Source organism: Pituophis catenifer, unplaced genomic scaffold (assembly GCF_029215685.1).
Source record: "Pituophis catenifer annectens isolate HBS135680 unplaced genomic scaffold, rPitCat1.0.hap2 SCAF_1, whole genome shotgun sequence".
Lineage (NCBI taxonomy): Eukaryota > Metazoa > Chordata > Lepidosauria > Squamata > Colubridae > Pituophis > Pituophis catenifer.
This window is the reverse complement of record NW_027256881.1, coordinates 281,728,936-281,751,209: the sequence shown is the minus strand read 5'-3', so window position 1 is coordinate 281,751,209 and position 22,274 is coordinate 281,728,936. Positions and strand designations below refer to the sequence as shown.

General features: G+C 39.0%; 1 protein-coding gene across 1 annotated transcript in view; it reads right to left on the bottom strand.

The window, feature by feature from the left end:
• The window catches only part of PAPLN (papilin, proteoglycan like sulfated glycoprotein), a 90,413-nt gene that overhangs the window by 46,827 nt on the left and 21,312 nt on the right, over positions 1-22,274 (bottom strand). The window contains exons 3-6 of the mRNA XM_070939733.1: positions 16,699-16,814; positions 9,799-9,859; positions 8,988-9,090; positions 1,046-1,176 (exon numbers count right to left, since the gene is read on the bottom strand). Of these exons, the coding sequence (XP_070795834.1) occupies positions 1,046-1,176; positions 8,988-9,090; positions 9,799-9,859; positions 16,699-16,814 (411 nt within the window). The remainder of the gene's footprint in view (positions 1-1,045; positions 1,177-8,987; positions 9,091-9,798; positions 9,860-16,698; positions 16,815-22,274) is intronic.

The following is a 22,274-nucleotide window of genomic DNA, read 5'->3' as shown; positions in this document are numbered from 1 at the left end:
ATGAGCACCATCCCTTAAAGTTAGCAATGTCTAGGAGAATAAAATCCTCAGGGACTCCTTTACCTTACAACATCTGAACTATAACACCTCCCTTCCCCTCTCTGTTATCTCCCAGTCCCATTATGAGGATTTTAGATGCATACAACTCAATGAACACAAATACACTGTAATCCTTGCTCCTTGGGTCCTGTGAAATAATCTGTTAGGTCTGAATTTCCCTCAGAAGGCTACTTCTTTTTAATTTTATCCTGGTTTCTGACCATCCCTTGATTATTCTGGGAACTTCCAAGAGGCCAGGCCCTCAACCTGAATTATACAATGACTGAAAAAAAACCCCACTCTGGATAGTCTAATGGTGTACCTGATCATAATCAACAAAGTGCTGGAAGAGATGGGCAGGGGAATGAGGAAAGACTGAATTGGGGAAAGAAATATGGACTTCCTGTCATTTATAGTCATCTGTTGAACAGATATAAAGGGCATCTTTGCAATAAAACCCAGAATAGAATTGAATTCTGTGAACAATATGCTGATATTCAGTAAACCACCAAAAAACAAAACAAAACCCCAACAGAAGACTCACTATTAGCTTTAGCTCTAGGGAGGGCAAATGTTGAAGCTTGCCGAATCTTGCAACCCCTCCTTTAACATGTGATGCCCCACCTGCTTAAAAGCAGCCTACACCATCCCCCAACTTAAAGGCAGTTCTTGGCCAACAAAGCTCTCCTCACTCCTGATTTTGTCTGGCTTGAGATATTATGTGGACTCAGACTGCATGATTTATAGAATGTGTTTTAACGCTGAGCAGGTGGAGCGAATGCCATCAATTATGGCTTGGTCAACACAACTATTGTTCAAACAAAACAGAAAGCTAGTCATGGTATGTGAATTTGGGGATCTCAGCTTAGTTTACCGAACAAATCTGTGGTAGGATAAAATGAGATAATTCCATATATGGTCTGAGGAAGTTCAGAGTTCATCTATGAGGCAAAAAAGGCAGGAAACATGGCATTCTTTCTGAAAGCGAGTGAAGACAAATACATACGTGGCAGGTCCCTTGCACACAAACATCGTTCGTCCCTGGTTCACAAGGAGTTCCATCAATGACGGCTTCTTTCTGCCTATAGTAGAAATTTTCTCCTTTTGGGATGCAGTTTAATTCACATTTATTGGGAGCTGTGAGCAAAATTAAAAAGCCACACTGTTATTTTGCTGTTTGAGTTTTATGTGTTGGTTTACTTTGATTCTTCTACAAATGGAGAAAAGCAAAACTTTATTAAGGTTCTTATACAGGTCAGGGTTTAAGAATGCTAATCCTGGAATAAGAGGTTAATTCAGGCTTGAATCAGACCTACCTTTAATTTGGACATGGACTGGAACAAGAATTGTTCGAAACATTAGCAGGTTTCATTGTATTCACACTCTAAGCCAGGGGTGAAATGCTACCGGTTTAGTCCGGTTTGCCTGAACCAGTAATAAAAAAGGCTACTGGTTCGCTGAACTGGTAGTAAAAAATGTAAAAAAAAAAAAGTTCTGATGATCAGCTAAGTGACGCACGATCATTGGAACTTCTTTTTCTTACTTTTTAAGCAATTTTTTACTACTGGTTCTCTAGAACCGGTAGTTAAAAATGCTTTAAAAAAGTAAAAAAAAAGGCTCTGACAATCCCACGCCACAGATGATCACCCCCCTGCACGCTGTTCTACTTATCTTCCCAAGCCTCCTTTTAGTGTGTACTGCATGCGCGTGTGCCCGCACTTTGCATTTGGTGCGTGGTGCGCAGCGCACATGCTCAGCCAGCGAACCGGTAGTAAACCGGTTCAGATTTCACCACTGCTCTAAGCCATAATTCTTTTGGTTTGATTTTGGTATCGTGTATTGTGCAAATGCAGCCAATTGTGTTTTGTTCAATAAACAGGATTCAGTAAATAGTGACAAGATGGACATAGTTCATTTAACTTATGGTTAATCAAATCACAAACTTACCTGTCATATTGTTATCTTTTGGACTAAGCAATTTTAAGCAAAGCTGAGAAAGTAAGGTAAAAAAAGTAAGCAAGATATAGCAATTGAAGAAATAAGATGAGGTAAGAAAAAGAAAAGTAAATGCAGCTAAATTAGGATAAAGTACATCAACCCCATTTCTCTAAACTTATCTTTGAGAACCACTCTTACAGAACCAGGCCAGTGGTGAAATCCAAATTTTTTTATTACCGGTTCTATGGGCGTGGCTTGGTGGGTGTGGCGTGGTGTGGCGTGGCGTGGCATGGCTTGGTGGGCATGGCAGGGGAAGGATACTGCAAAACCACCATTTCCCCCCCCCCACTCTGGGGCCAGCCAGAGGTGGTATTTGCCAGTTCTCTGAACTGCTCAAAATTTCCGCTACCAGTTCTCCAGAACCTGTCAGAACCTGCTGGATTTCACCCCTGAACCAGGTCTATAGATCAATTTACATACTGCCTTTTGTTTTTTTAAAACTCATCTCTCCTTTTGGGGGGATCTCATTTCAGCCACAACTTTTTCAGTGCCCTGCTTTCCTCCTGATACATTCATTCTTCATTCATACATTTTTCAGTTCATTCAGTCTCTCTAAATATTGACTGGCTTGCCTTATTTACTCTTATGATTCTCCTAAACTCCACTTAGCATCAATTTTAATGCTTTGCATAAACAAACTCAACATGGTTCTGTAGCATCATTCATACATCATTTATTTCACTCTATTCCAAGCACTTTCACTATCTCCTTTTCTTATGGTCACTTTTATCAATTCTATTGGGAGATTAATCTGTCTTCATATTTTTTTTTAATATAGGATTTGAACTTTCTCTTCATGCAGCCATTCTTCCATTCTACTTCTTTCATTTCTTTCCTTTCCTCTGTGCCTATTTACCCGTTATCCATTCTTGACACTATCAATGTGCCATATTCAGAATCTGTCATCATTGTATCCTTCACTGTTCTCTCATTCCTCATCGTAAGTGGAAGGGCCATTGCAATCAGATTGCACAAAGGCACTATGATGGGGTGGGGAATGGCACCAAATTAAGTTTTCAAAATCTATCCTCCATTCCAACTGCATCAGCTAACTCACATCAGATTTAACTTCCTCCAAAACAAATGCTATATATCGTTTCAGAAAAACTATAGGTATTGCACAATCTGAAACTATGAGTGCCCCTAACATCTTTCAATATGCATATTGTCACAGTTCTGGGAAGCTCAGCCTAACAAATATGAGCTGTGGCAAGTCTTGCAGCAACAAAACAACACCCTTCCACCATCAAAGTTTATTCCAAACTTCCTGTCTAGTCTTAACCGCTATCCTTAACCGTTTCTCAAAAATAGCAAGTAAAATGATTATGCGGAAGGGGTGGCAAAATACATTTTGTGCAAAGGTGCCTTACAGATCGGTGGTGGTCCTGATAAATGAACCTATCAGTCATCCTTTGGAATGCATAGAATTCTGTTCCATGAATAGACATATCATTAAAGTGCACACTGAAACAGACTTTTTTCTAAGCAGAAATTAACCAATCAATCATCATTCCCGTTCATTCTTGAGTCTTTGAAAAGCCCAATCACTTTTTCTGTACTCACATGTCTTATCCCACCCAGCCATTTATGTCAGCTAGCAGAACAAATCTTTCTCTTGGATTGCATTCATTCCAAGCGTGGCACATTTCCCACCCCCCACCCCCAACGCATCTCTGGTTTTTTCATTATCACCATTCACTAGAGCATAACATGCAATTATCAGCAAAGTATCTCCTTTTTGTGTAGACATCCACAAGAATCAAAATGAGACCAATTCATATTTTCTGACATACATTTAGCCCTTTCATTCATAATTAAAACTCCCCGTTCATTTCCCTGCATGTATTAATGAACTCTACTCCACAAGATCACACCATTTCTACTTAAATATTTTATATCCTTTCCCTTTCTCTTATTTCACAAGCATACAAAAAAACCCCCCTATTATTATATCTCCCAATTTAACGATTTCCGCTCATGATCTATCCTTTTACTACCCCCCATACGATATAACATTTCAGAACATACTTCCACTATAAGACTATACAATAAATCCTAATTTAACATTTATTCAGTTCAGCTACCCATTTCCTCCCCCCCCTCATTATGTCTCTTAGCTCAAATCTTTTACATATATTCACATCTAAACATAATATTATTATGTTAAATTAGGAGTTATTAGACAATGTTATAATAGAATGTCACTTTGAAATGTATATTATAGTATAGTATAAGGGGGATATGATAATTTTATTAGAAAGAAAGGGTCAGCATATGGAGATGGAGTAAGTGGATGGTAAAGTATGATATAATCTGTTATGAATTTGGGTTTTACTATGAAGAAGTCAAAGGGGAAGGGGAGGGGGAGGGGGGTTAGGGAGGAGGGGGGGAAAAACGGGGGGAAAATTTGTATTTGAAAAACTTTTTCAATAAAAAAAACAACAACCCTATTTTCCTTTCTTTCCATTTGTTGATACCTGTTCTTTATCATTTATTCTTCTTCCATTCCATGTTGTAAACTTCCATTTCATTTCATTCCATTCCATTTCATTTATTATTATAGTTATCAATATAATGGGCCCATGCATACTGATCCCTGCCACTCATCATGGCTTTGGTTAGTTGAGGCTTCAATGTAGCATTTTTTATGTAAGACTACTGGTGTGTGCCAACCTTCCTCATTTATCAGCCAGAAGACTCAAAGCCAGGAAACCCCTACTGGCACCTACACAACATCTACCCAACAACTTTAAGCATCCAATGGAAAGCCAAATGGGTCACTGAACGCCCAAACATAGGAAGACATCAATGACCCCACAAAAAAGGCTTTGAACTACCATGTCAGCAATGGACAATCCTGAATAGGATTCACATCTCACAAAGCATCTAGTGGGACACTCTGTATAAATGGGGCATAGTATCCTTCCCTCATTTTGACTGCAGGTCCCACGTCAAACTGTAGATCACACCATGACTGGCTGCAAGCTGACGGCATATACTGATCCAGTATCTGATGCTTTTTTTTTTTTTTTAATATAAATGATGCTGTGCTTCAATGGTTAAATGGCCTAGACATTGATATTTGAACATAGATCTTTTCAACATTTATATTTTATTGTATTTTACTAGTCTAGGTGAAATATGAATATATATTACTCATCCATGTAGGATATGCCATATACTGAATGAATGAATGAATGAATGAATGAATGAATAAATGAATGAATATGTAGGACTTTTCATATTGTTTTATTTGAGTATAACATCACGATGAATGATTCTTAAGGTTGCCAACCTGATCTTAAGGTGGACCAGGTTGGCAGTCTATGCAAATTGCAGGATGCCTTAGCAATAGTGAGGACAGAAGCAGTCAGTTTTGAGACATTGTGGTCTGTATGGTTGCAAGTCCAGTCCCGTCTCTAACAGGCTTGTGATATTCTGTGCATGATAGGATCTCAATTATAGAAACTCCCTTGCAAGTTTAGTAGTTTGGAATGTGCAGGGGGATATAAAATCAATGGAATGGCATATATAGTGGAAAGTAGTATATAGTGCTTAGTGGCAGATAAGGATGACCATGAAGATTTTCTAGCCAACCCACAACTTTAACCCATTTTTCTGCAACATGAGAAAGGAATATTGAAGGACCATGTGCTGTATTTGTCTTTGATTGGCATGGGAGAAAAGCAATGTATTAAAAAAATTACATTCAGCATTTCTCCCCTAATGATCATGTTCTATTACATTGGCCATGAAGAGAACTTTTTCTTCCAACTCATAATTAGTCTGCTGTCCCTCTTGATCACAGAGCTAAATATTTTTATCTACTATGAACTTTGTCAGAGGAGAACAGACTTTATTTGCAAAGGGAACCAGCCAAACAATTCACAATCAGATGCAAACAAACCCTTAGAATTCAGATTATTGTCAGGTTACCATATTAAAAATTTCTAAAGTATGATGAAATTTAGAGGAAAAACTGCTATGGAAAGTTCAGTGTCTTCATTGGCTTTTGTTGTCTGAGTCAGTGAATATACAGCTAGGTTGTGATTAAAGTGGGTTTGAGTAATGCAATATCAGAATTAGTGCAATCGTAAAGTGATACCTAATATTGAGCCAGCATTTAGTTATGCAAAGTACAGTTGTGGTTACTGGATTTTAGATACTGCTACTTGTTTATCTCTGGTGCTCAAAATGGACAAAATAAAGATTCCTTTCAATGAAAACACTCCAAGCTCAAAAAAGTGGCTCATTATTACGTTACATCAAAAACTGGGTGCGACTCAGGAGTGAAATGCTCCTGGTTCGGACCGGATCGCCTGATCCGGTAGTGATGGCGGCAGGTGGTTCAGAGAACCGGTAGCAAAAATCCCTGTCCCCCCCCCATGCCCAGCTGAGTCGCACGATCATCAGAGGTTTTTTCTTTTTTTTACTTTTAAAAGCATTTTTTCTACAACCTCTTCCGACGAAAAAATGCTTTTAAAAGTTAAAAAAAAAAGCCTCTTATGATCGTGCGACTCAGCTGGGATCGTCAGAGGCTTTTCAAAGCATTTTTTTCTGCAACCTCTTGGTCGAAGAGGTGGTAAAAAAATGCTTTGAAAAGTCTCTGACCATCCCAGCTGAGTTGCCTGCTTAGCAGAGAGGTATTTTTTAAAAAGCCTCTCTGACGATCCCAGCTGAGTTGCCTAATCGTCAGAGAGGCGTTTCAAAGCATTAGAAAAAATGCTTTGAAAAGTTAAAAAAAAAAGTTGGCCACGCCCACCCAGTCACATTACCCACCCCGTCACATTACCCACCCCCACCAAGCCACGCCCACAGAACCGGTAGTAACAAATTTTACATTTCACCCCTGGTGCGACTGAATATAGTCATAGCAACTCTAAAATAGGATGAGATTTTGGAATGCCTGAATTAATGGTATGGAGGGGAAATAAAAATGTAAAGTTGCATCATTTTTTGTGTGGTTTGTAAACAGCTACCTGGAGTAGAAGTATTTCAGTGATAGAAACAGAACATCTATAAAGACTGAGGATTGCAATCAAGAGCAACAGTCCTCCTAGTAGAGCAGACACTGAGACAAAAGCTTTACATTTAAGAAAGCGAAAGAAATAAGCAATGAAATAGAAGAATCATTTAATGCAAGTCTTGGTTGGTTTGATCAATTTAAAAATTGAGTATTCTTACCTTTAAGAATGGTATTTAGAATTTTTTCTTTTTATGTTTCTTTCTATAGCTATTCTGTGATTTTGCTAACCATAAATTGCAACTAATGTTTATCCTTTACTGTAATATTACATCAATACACAAATACAAACATATGATTAAATATTTTCATTGCATATTTCCATAAAGCCAGAACCGTTTACCTTGATCTCTATAGTATATATAATAAAATACAATAAATATACAATAATACTATATATATGATATATTATCCTAGAACAGTAATGGCTATCCTTTTTGCCATCGCGTGCCAAAAGCGGGGGTAGTGGGGGGGGAATTGCATGCGCGCATGCCCACACCCATAATTCAATGCGCCCCATCCCCCCACGCATGCACGCATGACCCCCTCACTCTCCCCCCGCTTTTGGCACGTGATGGCACAGTGGGCCCGGTAGGCTCATTTTTTGCCCTCCCCAGGCTCCAGAGCCTTTCTAGGAGCCTGGGGAAGGTGAAAACAGCCTTCCCCCCCCACCAGAGACCCTCCGGAGGCCTGGAAACAGCTCGTTTCCCGACTTCCAGGGGGCCCGGAAGGCCCAAAAATCAGCTGGCCAGCACACACATGCGTGCTAGACTGAGGTAGGGCAATGCTCGCATGCCCACAGATATGGCTCTGTGTGCTACCTGTGGCACCCATGCCATAGGTTCGCCATCACGGCCCTAGAATATTAATAAAATATAAATTCTCCTATTTGAACAGTGGGTTGGAATAGAAGGCCACCAAGGTTCCTTCCAACCTTGTTATTCTATGTTCTACGTTCTAAATATTACTTGCAACAGTGCAAATTTGAATAATGCAGCTATTTTGTGGGATTCATTATCTGCCCTAATTGAAACCAGCTGTATTCCAAATGAGTGAAGCCAAATTGAGTGATTCCTTTACTTTTCCAAATTTCTTCGCTGATCAGTTTTATCCCAGGAATTTTAAGAATTAGAATACAACCATGCTTTTCTCTTCGCCATTTCTCTACTCTGTTCCCCCTTTCTGTGAACGTATCTTTTATTCTAACAGCAATTTTTTTAAAAAAATTAATTTTTTACAATTTTACAATGATATTTGTAAACATTGTTGGAAGAAATATCCTTCTGGGTTCAGCTCCAAGTGGGGAAAAAGACACTGTAAACATGGAGACTGCTTGGAAAGATGGTTTAATGGTGGACAGGATCACATGGCTTGAGTTCCTGAAAGGGGCAAGATACAGCAAGTCCCCGGGTTTTATGCTCGCTCTGGCTTTGAACTTCCTGGGCCCCCGAAAGAGTATCCTGATCGGTTGTCAGATTCCCAGGGTGTGGGGGTCTTAGCTAGCCTTGCGGGCTGATGTTATCTTCCCAGGTGCCATGTGGTGAGTTTCTGTCCTAGATGGGTCCTATTGTGTTGCAGATTATGGCCCATTAACACAGGTGTGTGTGGGGGGGGGGGGGAGGCAGGAAGCTGCTTGTCTTTTAAAACATGTTTCTCCATTTCTCATCCAGGGAAATATAATATTCTGCCTTTTTAATATTTCCTAAAATATTTCATCCTTCTAGGAAAGGGGTGGGTGCTAACTTCCTACAACATTAAATTACTGATATTTGTTAAAATCTGTTGCTTATTAAACTGAAGGACAGGTTAAATAATAATTTAAATAACTGTTCCCAGATAAGAAATCTCAGCAAATATTTTCCCCCTTTCTCCCCCAAATTTTCTGTCACCTTCTACAAAGAGTCGGCAATAGGAATCAATAAACTACCTCCATAGTAAGGGAGCCACTTGTACTTCTTCCCTTGAAATTCTGTCCCATCAAACTCGGCACACTGTTCTGCTCGAAAATCTCTGGAGCCCTCAGGACAGTCCTATAGAAAAGAAGAGGAAAAACTAAAATAGAGGACATGTTGAAGCAAAAAAGCCACTGATTTCTAAGAATACTCCAGAGTTTAGTTTCTGTATTTTCCTCCAAGTGAGGATCTGCTGCTTATATGCTGCCTTCTCTTATCTTTTTGTTGATTTATTGTAATTTAGCCTTGATACTATTGGCTATTTCTTAAACCATTGTTTTTTTCAGCAGGCTTAGGGATCCCTTAGAAACGGGGAGCTGCAAAAAGATACATTGGGTGGGTGTTGGTATATTCTCTCATTGTCTTATTTATATTATTTTAATGGTTGTTCTGGATTTGTTTTCAACTGTTTATTTTAATACACACCACCCAGAGTCATGTTTAAGTGAAATGGGCAGCTTTGATAATTTGATAAATAAATTGCTTTGATTGTTATGAGCTGTTGTTGTGTGTCAAGCAGTATACTAACAAATAAATAATAATAAAAAAACCCCAGAATATCTCCAGCATGCCACTAAAACTAGTAGGGAGTAGTGAATGCATTTTTGGATCAAAGATAGTTGGGTTCATATTTATTTTCCATTATTAAACTGTCTGGATGATTTTGGCCCAATCATCTAGTTCCATAAAATGACTGAAATTATTCAGATTTCCAACTCCCATCCATTACATGCTTATGATAAATGGATAGTTATATAAATCTTAAGAAACAAACCAATATATTACCTGAATGTTGCATGAGCGATAACTTTGGGCTGGTCCTATGCAACTGGATCCACCATCTGTCCTGAAATACACAATAACAATCAGCAAAAGCTTGTAAATAATTAGTGATGCCCAAACCATACTTTGCCAGATCATTTTTAATATTTCTAACAAGGAAGTAGTTGCCAAGAAACTTTCTTCTGCTCCATGTCTATGGAAATTCTCAGTCATCCAGGTCATAATTGTCCCAAAGGTGCTTTTTTCAAGAGGCAACTGGACGTTCTGGTTTTTCTTTGAAGACATTACACTTCTCATCCAAGAAGTTTCTTCAGCTCTTTGGTCATTTGCATTCTTTTAGCAAGTCGTTAAGGTCACCTGGAGATTTATCAGGGTCATCAGGGTCACCTGAGTGGTGCAAATGGGTGTGGAGCCTTCTTGGAACTATTGAAAGGACTGTGTTGTAGTTTCTTCTGCTCCCTATTTCTCCAAGTGGTAGGAGTTAGTTACAGTTGAAAGAAATGACAAATTCATATCCTTCTTTCTTTTCTCAAATATTCACTTAAAAAATTAAACTGAATTCAAATTCTCCCTTCATTAAAATAATTGTCTATGTTTTCTGAACTGACAATTCTAATTGGAGCACTGTTTGTCAATTTGTAATGCAGGATTGAACCAGGAGAATTGTGAAACTCTTGGATAGTTGATGCTGTTTTGAAGTAGAACCAGTTCTGTCAACTCCCTCAAGATACTGTATATCTTATGAATTAGTTCAACATTCAGGCTTAATGTCTATGGAGACGCTCAGTCATCCAGGTCATGGTTGTCCCAACGGTGCTTTTTCAAAAGGCACCTTCTGGTTTTTCTTTGAAGATGTTTCGCTTCTCATCCAAGAAGCTTCTTCAGTCTTTGGGACAACATTCAGGCTTCTTTCTCTTTATCTATAGACTATGCAACAGAGACAATCAACCAGCCTGAAAGAGAACAAAAAGACTCCAGCACTTCTTCACCAGTAATCAGCACCCAGATCAGCATAACTCTAAGGTTAACTTCAGACCAACGATCAAGTAGCTTCTTCAGCCCAATCAAGAAACTGCCAAAGAGCCATCAAAGTAAGCAGACCAACGGAAGAACTTCTAAGACCTCCCCAACCCACACAGACAGGCAAATCACCAGAATATAAACTGACAGCAAACAGCACTCCTTCGAGCACTGATGATGTTACCTAGTTAGGGTAACTTAACTTCTGCAAGAAAACAAGCAAGGTTAGAGAGCATCAAGGACCCCTTATTTCTGTTTTTCGGGAAGAGTAGTAACTCCTTCTCAGTGCACCAAACTGACAGATAAAGTGTGATTTAATTGTCAAACTTTTTACATTGTGACTTTAGTCACACAAGAACTTTATTCTGGAAGCCTTGGGTAACAGTTAAATAACCCAAAACAGTGGTAGAATGATCTCACTAATATATTAACCATAAAGAAATGCTGCATAATTCATTCCCACCCATAAAATCTGAGCAATTTAATCTCCAGCCCAGCCATTTGGGAATGGCTTGTGAAATTGCACTCCTATTCAACTTTAAGCAGAAGATGCTGCCAAGTAAGGTTTTCAATCTGCAAGTACCTTGACTCATGACAGAAGCTTAAAAGATATCAGGACTGTAAATCTCTATAGGTGGCAGACTGGGGTAGAGTTCCTATTTTTTTTTCCTGACAAAATTCATTAGTGAACAAACCACTAGGCCCAATAGGATATGGATCACAATAGAATCCTGCTGCATAAAAGCATGTTGTGCAAAGTGAACAATTTCTAAATGTTGCCATCAGGTAAATTCACTGCAGTGGGAAGTACACAATTCGCTTCAGGGAAGGGATGGTGTAATTTCCTCTGATGCCAATTTTGGCTGAAAAGGCAGGTGAACACATTGGAAAGAATTCAGGTTTGTATGATTCCTGCACGTGCAAATCCTACTGAAGTCAGTGACACTTACGGCAAGAAAAGAGAATTTAGAGCCACACCTTTGGAAAATACTCTCTCAAATCTATGGACTTTTCTTGATACCATGAGCCTTTCTTTCTTTGGCCACACAATTGGGAATTCTGGATTTGCTGTTCCGACATATTTGTAATCCTTTCCCCAATCTGGGGAAGGCTGATCCATGTTTTATTATAATAAGGTCATAGTGATTACTTATTGGACAGGATCCAAAGGACTTTCCTGAAGGCATCACTTGTGCTATGGAAAAAATGATTTTTTTCACTTAACAGATTGCCTACAGTATTGGTGGATGTAATGGCATCACTCAAATATTGGTCCAATAATAATAATAAGAGGATCAGAAAAATAATACTCTTCCATGGACTAAACAATGATTATAAATATTTTTCTGAGTTGGAAGGTCAAAGTTAGGCAAACATCTGGTACATGTTTGCTTGCTGAAAGACTGGGAAAAAAATGACCCAGCATTCCTCTATATTTTCTAAAAAGTTCATTTTTAGGGTTAATTTTAAAATCGTTTTTCTAAATGTATTTAGGAATTTACTGTTCAATTATCAGAATAGGGAAATGCTCGTAATCTCTTTAGTATTTCACGCAAGAGCCTCTTCTCACAGCAATATCCTTTATGTATGTGTGTGTGGTGTGTGTGGCACACTTTTCACAGACCTGATTAAACCAAATTTATTACTTTGATTGCCGCCACCAGATGGAATTGCAGTTGACTGACTAACCAAACTCAGAGTGTGGTCCTCAATGGAACTACATCTACATTCAAGGAAGTATTCAGTGGGGTATTTCAACATTCTGTCTTGAACCCAATGTTCTATAGCAGTTTCATGTAGACCTACATGAAGGGATTGAAGAGGCACTCATCAATTTTTTTATTTTTATTTCTCATAAACATATTTACATGTACAGTCATTTATCCACCATTTTTCATTCATCTTATCTTTTAACTTTCATTTTTAATTTTTACTTATTCGGGGCTGCTCTTTTACCATTTACCCTTCTTTATTTTGCTACAACCTTTCTTCTCCTCCCCTTCTCTTTCTTCCTCTATCTCCTCCTACTTTCTTCGTTCTTCCTCTCCTTCTCTTTCTTACTTCCCTTTCCCTTCCCCCACTCCTCTCTTCTTCCCCCCTTCTAACCTTCTCTCCTATTCCTCTTTCCCCTCCCTTTTCTTCCTCTCCTTTTCCCTTTCTTCTCTCTCTCTCTCCTCTCTCTCCTCTCTTCTCCCTTCCTCTCTCTCTACCCCTTCCCCTCTCTCTTGTTGTTTCCCTTTTCAGTTCAATCTAGAATGATATTCGAGCAGCCCCGATTTTCTATTTATCTCTATTCTCATTTCAATTTCTTATTTGATTAATATTTATATCTATTTCATCATTTGTGTACATTTTTATAATAATATCGGGGCGGGGGGTTAAAAGAAGCACTCATCAAATTTGAAGATGGTACACCAAGCTGGATGGAATTGCCAACATTTTGGAAGATAGACTCAAGAGTCAAAAGAATCTCGATAATCTTGAGCATTGGACCCTATCCAACAAGATGCAATTCAGTGGTGAGAAAAGTAAGGTTCTGCACTTAGGGAGGAAAGCCAAATGCACAGGTATAGAATAGGCAACACCTGGCTCAACAGTAATACCTGTGACAGAGTTTTAGTTGTACTGGTGGACTACTGCTTAAGTAGGAGTCAGCAGTATGTGTAGCTGACAAAAGAGACAATGAATATCCTAGGCTGTATCAACAGAGGGATAGCATCAAGAACATGAGAAGAGATAGTATTGGTCTACATTGCACTAGTAAGGCCACACTTGGAATACTGTGTCCAGTTCTGATCACAATACAAAAAAGATGCTGAGGTCCTAGAAAGAGCGCAGAGAAGAACAAATATAATAAGAGGTTTAGAGGCTAAATCATATGATAAATGGCTAAGGGAACTAGCTATGTTTAGCCTAATAAAGAGAAGGCTTAGGGCAGTGATGGCTAACCTTTTTGCCATCGCGTGCCAAAAATGGGGAGTGCGGTGGGGTCGCACGCGTGTGTGCCTACACCCATAATTCAATGCGCCCCCCGTATGCATATGTGACCCCCCCAGGCTCCACCCACTTTAGGCACGCAATGGCACGGTGTGCCTGGTAGGCCCGTTTTTTGCCCTCCCCAGGCTCCAGAGGCTTTCTTGGGGGTTCCCCACCCCCCCAGAGGCCCTCTGGAGGCCAGAAATGGCCCATTTGCCAACTTCTGGTGGGAACAGAAGGCCCGTTTTTCGCACTCCCCAGGCTCCAGAGCCTTTCTAGGATCTTGGGGAGGGTGAAAACGGCCTTCTCCACTCCCCTGGAAGCCCTCCAGAGGTCAGAAATGGCTTATTTGCCAACTTCTGGTAGGCCCGGAAGGCCCAAAATTCAGCTGGCAGAGTTGAGCTCGCATGCCCACTGATACGGTTCCATGTGCCACCTGTGGTACACGTGCCATAGGTTCGCCATCACGGGCTTAGCGGGTGACACAATAGACATCTTCAAATACTTGAAGGACTGTCGCAGGAAAGAGGGGGTTGGTTTGTTCTTTAAAGCACCTGAAGGCAGGACAAGAAGCAATGGGTGGAAGCTGGTTAGAGAAAGAGCTGACCTGACACTAAAGAGAAACTTCCTGACACTGAGAACAGTCAGTCAATGAAACAGCTTTCCTCCCAAAGTTGTGGGTGCTCCGTTGACAGTGGTTTTTAACAAAAGATTGGACAACAATTTGTCCTGGATGGAATAAGAACTCCTGCCTTGGGCAGGGGGTTGGACTAGAAGACCTCCAAGGTCCCTTCCAATCCTATGATTCTATGATTGCAATGGAAGCAATTTAAGCTCTGAAACACGTCTTTTTCTTTCTATAGGTAAGCAAACATATGTCTCCCTGATTTCAAATAAATGAAAAGAAAGGGACGCTCCGTGGTTAAAGAAAAAATAGCAACAACCCCCCCCACCCCAAACCAGATCTTTCTAGCAATGTTTACAAAAATAAAGCAAGGAGATCTTCAGACATGTTATTATTGAGGGACTTGGTTTTAAATTCTCTGCGTGTGCAAATTTAAAAGGTTAAAAAAAAAGGAGAGAGAGTTGATGGCAGAGAGACCTTCATCTAGAAGGCATATCTAGTAATTTCGCAATACCTTAGGACAAACTGATTTTTAAAAAGCATTTGTTATGTTAGCATTCAACACTTTTAATGTCTGGCCTTGTTTATACAAGACTAGTACATATCCTCCAGAACATTGCAACTAATGGGTGTAGCTCTGCCTGCCCTAGCACGCGAGGCTCAGGCATTTTTATTACTACATAGATGTAACATTGAGGCTTTTGTTAGTGTCTGCAAAATGCCATGCTTACAATGTCTCTCCTATGTCTACAAACAAAGCAGCACTAACCCAGAATTTCAGTTTGTTAGCCGTCAGGAGACTCTTTTAGAGTTTAGATCTGGTGATGATAAAGATATTTATATCTGGAAGAGCCATAAACAATTTCCAAATTAATTTTCCACAATGAGACTGCAAGGCAAATTAAAAATGTATAATTACAGTGATGGCTAACTTTTTCCGGATTGAGTGCCCAAAGCATGCGCCTGAATTCCCAAAATGCAATGTGTGCACAGCCCCTGTGCATGTGCCCTGCCCCCGCACACGGTCCCCCGCATGCGCCCTGCCTCCCCGTATGCGCTGTCCCCACATGGGCCCCTGCATGCACCCCACCCCCGCGCATGCACGACAGAGACCGGATGACCAGCTGGCCGGTGGGAGGCGTGCATACATGCGTGGCAGAGCTGAACTGGGGCAACGGCTCGTGTGCCCACAGAGAGGGCGCTGCGTGCCACCTGTGGCACGTGTGCCATGGGTTCGCCATCACAGGTATAAACAATTTAAAAATAAATTTTAACTATTTAAATTAGAATTTTTAGGCAATGATGACAATCATGCTCATTCTTGGAAAGTTTGGTGTGGAATAAATCAGAGAAGGAAAACATGAAAAAGTCTAGCATCATGATTGTGAGCAGGAAGCTATTTCAAACCTCACATGGGCATTGACTTGGGAAGCCATCAAATCCAAATTGCTGAGGAAAAAAATTAATGTTTTTCTGCTATCTTCCCAAATAATCAGTTTTCCTCCTCCATCTCTACCTTTCTCCTTTTAACAGAAAGGTAACATCTGCACAAAACCGTTGATCCTTCCAGGATATTGCTGATCTCAAAATTGCCAATCTTGAGCAAAATTCAGAGGAACTTTCCAACCTAAAACTGTGGAAATATAGTTTATCTCAAGTCCATTTCTGCCTCTTGTGGCCAGAATCAAAATAAAAGATTGCATCCCATTATAAATTTTGCTGCTATTAACTTTGAGTAATGTCGATTGTTCAGAGCATTGTAACTGTAATCCTTTCAACAAAACCAATATTGATGTTAATACCTTGTTCCTTTTCAAACTACTGATGGGAGGAGAAAGACAACAGCTTACCTAAAGATGTCTAATGGCTTAGAGCAGAGGCTAAATCAAGTTACAGATTGATTGATTTATCCAAAAAGTTATTGATCAAGAAAACATAGCCAGTATGCCATGTGATGGTCATTACTGACCTTATTAATACCAAGATATTAATTTTTTAATATTAAGTTGATGCTTACATCCCCCAGTTCATGTATTTCATTCCCATGTCACTTCTTGCAGTCACCCAGATATTGGGTTAAATATAACCCAAGCAAGCACCATTAGGAACTCAACAAGACAAAAGCATCTCCCATCAAATAAATAGGCAACTTTTGGCCACAGAAATCTGCCTAATGTTCATAAGACTCTTCTTAATTTTCCATACAAGATCTGTTCTATCCTTTCTTGTAAACGATACAGCTTAAGGAGTAGAAAACTGAATTGTAAAGGAAGAGTTATTACCTCCGTGAGTAGCAGTGCCTTTGCCGAAGACTGATGCCTCCACCACAACTCCGACTGCATTCACTCCATTCTCCCCAACTTCCCCAGAAGTCATTTTGCCTCTTTGCTTTTCGAGCCTGTAAGAACAATTCATTAAACAGCAAGAGGGTCAACATTTTGGAATCTTAAAGATACTTTCCAACAATGCGATATGGTTGAAGGACAATGACAACACCATTTGTCTCATCCCTATTTTTGTCTCTCAGTGGTATGGCAAAGAGCAAACCTCTTGTGACAATGGCATTTGCGCGCACTTGAAATGGTTCATCTAGGTCTAAGTGCTTCTATCCATGGTCAGGAAATAATATGCGGCAACTCACAATCTATCCCTCTTACAAGTGAGAATCAATTTGTCCTGTAGACTTTTCCATATGCACACATACACATAGGACAGAGAGGAGGGGAAATATTTATCATGTTTCAGTTCAAAAAAGAGTCATCTATCTACCAATGGATAGTTGAAGAAAGGCACAGAATTCAGAGAATCATCTATTCTTGATTACTTTTGCAAGATGTATGGGCCTTTCTGGGAATCTGAAAAACAATTAAAACAGTGAGCTGGAATGTCTATACCAGATTATCTACTAAAGTTCTTTTTGACATTCTTTTTGTCAGCCTTCCAAGGTAAACAAACTTGGAAACCAAAGATATGCAAGCTGATATTACTTTTAGTATAAGCTTATAGCAACAGAATCTTGCAAGTCTGAATGTGCTTCCCTCCATTCCCCCTTTTTCTTCATGAGAACTAGGGAGGAACATGTCTGAGACATTTTCTCAAATTACATTTCTGGCCTGGACTCCGATTTTTTTATCTGATCCTTGTGTTGGTTGCAACTTTTCCTCTTGTTCCTTAAGGTTATTTCTGCTGCTCATTACATTTACGAAGTATTTATGTGGCAACTTAAAGAGGATTGAAAATTACATTTGAAGTCCAGCCATTCTTTAAAGAATCTGGTTTATTCCACTAGCATTCATAAGTAAATTCTGTTATTTTCATTTTATGAAGTCCACAGTGGACATTTCCTCCCTTGACATGTCCAAGGATACTCAAGTCAAGGAGAGTAATAATCGATGAAAGATTGAGCACATTCTTCTAGAAAGAGATTTTCAACTCATGGTGTCATCTGGCGACTCCTAGGGAACGGGCTTTCTCTGTGGGCATACCTACCTTATGGAATCAACTCCCCCTGGAGCTCCGGGTGGCCCCTGACCTGCGCTCTTTCCACCGTGACCTTAAGACATGGTTATTTCGCCAGGCCGGATTGGATTGAAGGGGTTTTTAAGGGGAGTTTTAATGGTTTTTAACACTTAATATTGATTTTATCTGTTTTTATTGCTGTGAGCTGCCCTGAGTCTTATATTTATATTAAATATAAATATTTATATTTAAGCTTATATGCTTGATAAATAAATAAATAAATAATATAATATAATATAATATAATATAATATAATATAATATAATATAATATAATATAATATAATATAATATAATATAATATAATATAATAACTGTAAGGGGGTGCGATGGCTCAGCGGTTAAAGATGCTGAGCTTGTCAGCTGGAAAGTCGACAGCCCAGGTTTGAAACCTGAATGCCGTGCAACAGGGTGAGTCGCTGTTACATGCCCCAGTTCCTGCTAACCTAGCAGTTCAAAAGCATGCAAATGAGAGTAGATAAATAGGTACCACTTTGGTAGGAATGTAACAGTGTTCTGTGTGCCTCAGCATATAGTCATGCTGGCCACATGATCATGGGAATGTCTTAGACAATGCTGGCTCCCTCTGCTAAGAAACAGAGATGAGCACCACCCTGCCCCCTAGAGTTGGACACAACTGGACAAGGGAAACCTTTATCTTTACATTTATAATAACTGTAATAATAATAATAATAATAATGATAATAATAATAATAATAATAATAATAATGAGCCATGTTTCCTCTTTATTTTGAGAAATCCCAGAAAAACACTGGGTCCTGTCCAAACAACTTCATGGTTATAATTAAGATCAACTCAGAAGGGTCTATGGGGGGAGGAGGACAAGTGGGGGTATATGTGAAAGGTCCAAGAATCAAGAATGATACATGAAATTACTTCTGAATAGTTCTTTATGGTTCTCCTATAGATAGAAATCTTGCCAGCCTAAAGCAACTATCTGCATATTAGATGCATCCTGTGAATAGCCTTTTCCTGCACACCACAGACTCCAAGCTCCAATGTTTTTCTTTACTTTCTGGAAAAAGCCCCCTCCTTCCTATGATTCCTCACTGCATTCCACCACATCTAATGAAATAAGCTTTACAATGTTGTGATGTAAGCTCCACCCATTTTGTATGTGTGTTTTGATGTTGCAAGTAAGGAGTTCGCATTGCAACATAACAGCCATCATATTCTATAGGTGTCTCTGAACCAACCACCATATATCTCTGGCCTTTCATTTGTTTCATATAATCCTACACATTTCAAACTGTATATGAATAAGACTTAATTTAAGAACTCCAAATATCAAACAGAGAAAAGGTGTAAAAATTCCATTCCAAAATACTGTCTACGTGTGCATACTGAAACTGAAATGAGATTTAATTTAACAAATCAAAACCCCAAGTCTGGATTTAAAAAAAAAATCTTACTATAAAATAAGATTTCTTTATGAAAAAAAAAATCTTTTATAAAAGATCTTTTATCTATCCATAAAATAGATAGAAAGTGGGTATAAGAAGTGGAAAAAGGAGAATGTTTGTAAGAGAATGAAAAATATTAAATTACAGGAATCACAGGAGGGTTTGCAATTACACCAATGGGAAATATGAAAAGTATATTTGGAGGAATGAAGAAATGAAAGAGTCTGTTCATGAGAAAAGCATGCAGCTATAGGAGTGACAGTTATAAAAATGAGGAAATACCTGGTATGGTGCATATAAATACAGAAAACATTTGCAAAAATATGTTCAAAGAGCAAGGACTGGATAAGATTGAAACAAGCAGAGAAAATACAGAACAGGTTTAACAATAGTAAAAAGCTGGTCTGGAAACAGGTAATAAGGAATGAATGGCTTAAAAATAACAAATTGACCCTGAAGGGACGATGGCAGCCTAGTGTCCAAGAAACAATGGATGAAAAGAAAGCTGTAAGCGCTGTCAGGTTAATGAAAAATGGTAAAACTACAGGTGCGGATGATGTAACTGGAAAAACATGAAAACCTGCTTATGGGATTTTTATGGAGTGGCTGCACTCTTTGCTTAATTGTTTGGGTGAAGACTGTACTTGTGCCCGACAATTGGAAGAAGGCTGCTGTGGTATCCTTAGCCAGAAGGAATGCAAAAAGCAGAGAGGGATTAATTTTTCAAGCGTGCCTGCGAAGGTGTCTGGTAGAATTCTGATTGCAAAGAAGGTAAGAATGAATAACTTATAGAAAACCCAGTGCGGCTTTAGCAAGGATACCTGGTTGCAGAACAAATTTTTGTTCTTCAAGAGATCGTTGAGAAATGAATGAAGGTGGAAGCAGGAAGAGTTTGCAAGGACAGAAAAGTATTGAGAGGAGTAGCGAAAAATGTTGATATAAACTAAATGTGGCCAGATTTCCATTTTTCCCTTACCAAATTTAATTTCTTCAGTTTACTGTTTCTTTCATAAGCCTTCCATAGTATATCTTACTCTGGAAAGGAATATTGTGATAATGGGTATATGTGCATTGCTCTCTTTTAATCCTTTTAAGAAAAAGTTATAGAATAGAATAGAATAGAATAGAATAGAATAGAATAGAATAGAATAGAATAGAATAGAATAGAATAGAATAGAATTCTTTATCGGCCAAGTGTGATTGGACACACAAGGTATTTGCCTTGGTGCATACGCTCTCAGAGTACATAAAAGAAAAGATACATTCGGTACATCATAAGGTACAACACTTAATGATAGTCATAGGGAAACAGTCAATATAAATCTTAAGGATACCAGCAACAAGGTTACAGTCATACAGTCATAAGTGGGAGGAGATGGGTGATAGGAACAACGAGAAGATTAATAGTAATGCAGACTTAGTAACTAGTTTGAAAGTGTTAAGGGAATTATTTGTTTAGCAGAGTGATGGCGTTTGGGAAAAAACTCTTTTTATGTCTAGTTGTTCTGGTGTGCAGTGCTCTATAGCGTTGTTTTGAGGGTAGGAGTTGAAACAGTTTATGTCCAGGATGCGAGGGATCTGTAAATATTTTCACAGCCCTCTTTTTGACTCGTGCAGTATACAGGTCCTCAATGGAAGGCAGGTTGGTAGCAATTGTTTTTTCTGCAGTTCTAATTATCCTCTGAAGTCTGTGTCTGTCTTGTTGGGTTGCAGAACCAAACCAGACAGTTATAGAGGTTCAGATGACAGACTCAATAATTCCTCTGTAGACCTATATCAGCAGCTCTTTGTGCAGTTTGAGCTTTCTGAATTGGAACAGAAAGAACATTCTTTGTTGTGCTTTTTTGATGACGTTTTTTATGTTGGGTGTCCATTTTAGGTCATGAGATATGGTAGAACCTAGAAAAAGTTTGGTTTTTTTTTAAAGAAAAAGTTATTTCTGTTTATCTATAAAGAATTCGTTCCTTTTTGGTTCTCACTATAAACCCATATTAGGTAATTTTTATGAAGGGTGATCTTCTATGTTATATAGGAAAGGCACCGTTTACTGGACTGTTAACCATGATTTCATTCAAGGTTTTGAAACGTTGTGTCAGAAGAACGAGCAGTTCTGCAGTGACCAAACATGCCTATTTTGTTCTGGTACAAGCTGAACAGCTGGTAAAAGATTATGAAGCCTGGCTTGAATCTTAATCTGCAGACCCAGGTGCAGGATCCTAAAAACTGCCAAGAAGCTGTAGATTTCAATACAATGTAATTCCCTTTGGCTTGACTGGTGAGTATTCTAATCCTACAGTTTTAGAAGTTTTAATCCAATTCACAAGTAGGAGCCAAATTTAACCTTAAAACCAACAATAGCAAAGATGATGTCATCTAGGATCCTGACCCAATGCAGGGGGAAGGGAGAAACCATGTTTTTAAAGCTTTCCTAAAGTCTAACAAATGAATTTTGGGATTTGGGGAAAGATTGTTCCAAACAGCAGGTGCTACAACACAAAAAGATTATAAAGTTCAAAGAAATCCCTCACTGGCACCAGCGTGACCTTCCCTTGAAATACAAATAACATATTTCAAGAGGCATTCTGTTGTTGTTGAAACTTTGGCAGAGAAAGAAAAAACTAAACTTTCTCAAGGCCCTGAATCTGTTCACACTTCCTCATGGCTGCTACATGGAAAATAAAAGTAGTATTCAGTGCTAATGGCCAACACCTTGTTTGGTGATTATTTTTAGGATATCAGACCTGGATAAAATCATAATAAATAATATTGTTTCTACCTCACTCCTGAGTAGGTTTAAACTCACAGGGAAATATTCATTCTTGAGAACATAATAAGTTAACACCAGAAGGGCTACATACAGTATATTTATGTCCCAAAGCCCATTGCCAACAGTGGTGAGAGGATGCCTGTCAAACT